This window comes from Trypanosoma theileri, assembly GCF_002087225.1.
Source record: "Trypanosoma theileri isolate Edinburgh chromosome Unknown TM35_Tth_24_V1, whole genome shotgun sequence".
Lineage (NCBI taxonomy): Eukaryota > Euglenozoa > Kinetoplastea > Trypanosomatida > Trypanosomatidae > Trypanosoma > Trypanosoma theileri.
Window position 1 is genome coordinate 97,535 of NW_021639866.1, and position 2,028 is coordinate 99,562.

General features: G+C 44.7%; 2 protein-coding genes across 2 annotated transcripts; both read right to left on the minus strand.

Moving 5' to 3' along the window:
• Positions 1 to 92: 92 nt before the first annotated feature.
• Positions 93 to 833, minus strand: TM35_000241400 (uncharacterized protein; the record flags this gene model as incomplete). The annotated part of the gene is made up of 1 exon (XM_029027552.1): positions 93 to 833. One exon carries the CDS (start codon positions 831 to 833, stop codon positions 93 to 95), a length of 741 nt encoding a protein of 246 aa, XP_028881056.1.
• A 768-nt stretch (positions 834 to 1,601) lies between these two features.
• Positions 1,602 to 2,027, minus strand: TM35_000241410 (uncharacterized protein; the record flags this gene model as incomplete). Its single annotated transcript, XM_029027553.1, has 1 exon — positions 1,602 to 2,027. A coding segment is annotated over one exon (426 nt), but the record flags the coding sequence as incomplete, so codon positions are not given.
• Position 2,028: the final 1 nt, after the last annotated feature.

Sequence of the window (2,028 nt, forward strand, 5' to 3'; positions counted from 1 at the left end):
GATAGCACGTCGACACGTGCCCCAGGACCTTCTTGGATATATTTCTGCCCCAGCACGACGCGGCTGGTCCCGGTGCTTTATAACGCCGTAGCCTAAGGGCCAACGGGTCTTCCAGAAGAAAAACGACGCTGGCCCTTGGCTTCCTCCGACAATACGAAGTTCTGGACCTTGGCACCACGATGGGGTGGCAGGCATTGCCAAGGAATCTCTGTCTTCAAAATCCATGTCATCATCATCATAATAATAATCATTGACTTCGCGTGCACGCNAGGGTAGTTGGGAGGCCAGAACGGTGTGTACCCATTCATTGGTTCTGATCCATAAAAATAATACGAGCCACGGTAAAATGGAACACCTCTGCCGTCACCTGTTCCCTGTGCAAAAAGTCCACTGTTCCATTGGTACACACAATTAAGTGAACCCAGACGATTCCCTCGTTTGCACCTTTTGGTGGGGTCCGGCTCAAAGTTGATGCTGTACATTGCATCCCCACCCATGTACGTGACTGCCAGACTACTGAATTGGGCCATCCCAGCCTTCATCTGGTCAGTAATGGCATTTTGTGCAGCAGTTGACTGACCGGAGGGGAGTAATCCACCATTCATATTACACGCTGTCACGGTATTACCGTAAGTGACCGTCTTACCGGGTAGAGTGGCGAATACACTGAGAGGAAGTGTGAAATACCGCACAATGTTAACTTGAACACTTCCCTCCGCCTCTGCCGTGAACTGCGGGTGGTGGCCCAGGTGCTGCAGAAGCATACAGAGCGACACCCACAACACCGCGGTGCGGACAGCAGCAGCTGTTCTCACGTGAACACCACCAGTCATTGCTTGAGCCTTAATATCTGGAACTTATCACTAACATAGAAAGAAGGGATAAATAAGAAATACGTTACACGCAGAAAACATAATATAGACTACACAGAGAGGTGTCCAGAGGAAAACATAGATTCAATAAAATCATATTTATTCTATAAAAATATTTCCCCACCATTTTTTCCGTGTGCAACATCGTGCACAATAATTCTGGAGTTCTGCGCCTACCGCATTTACAATAGAAGCAGAAAACCATACAAATAAAATTTCAGACATACTAAAACAAGGTACAAATAATAGATAATCACATATTAATTACCCCAGCACCCTTGTCACACATTGGATGCAAAAAAAAAAAAAGGAGGGGGTCCTATCAACTGTTCGTTTTCTTATACACATTCATTATGGCAATGATGGGGAAATAGGCATTACCAGTGCACTGCCCCACCACAAAACACACACTATGACAGTTAGGCTCATTATTGTCTTTCTCGCAGTTTATCCCTTTACCCGTTTCTCTCAAGAAGTTCGCTCTTGCTGCTTCCCTCTTCACAGAGGGTATATGCAAGCAGGTTGTACAATCAACAGTCACACTTTATGGCAGAGTGGAAAAACCACAATTAAAACAAGAAAAGCCAAAAACTTAAAAAAATAAAATAGAAACACCAACAGAGAGGGAAAAAAGTCATTTATTAGATATGCACATGCTTAAAAAAGTGAAACATATTCTGTTATTGGGGTTGTTGATTCACCTTCAGATTTGCTTTATGCAGAATATTTTTACCGGTTGCCCTGCGAGAATACATCTCCATCACCGTAAATATCATTCTGTGCAACCGAGTACACGGATACGTTCTCCGATTCAATATCTTCCGTTGGCATCGGTTCTGATGGAACCATGGACATATCTCGGTCATCATCAATATCATTATAATAATCATCATCGTCATCAGTGATTTCACGTGCACGCAGAGGCATATCACTGGCCTCTCTAGTAGCCATTGGATATAGGTACTTGTCTTCGCCACCGCCACCAAGACAACAACACAGTATAATCAGTCCAATGATAGCGGCCAGCACAACCAAAGCAATGATCAGAGGGACATACCAATGCTTCTTGATCCATGATGGCTCTGATGCTGCCTGTGGAGGCGGGGTTGTGGGAGCAGTAGTAGGAATAGGAGTAGGAATAGAAGTGGGAGCAGAA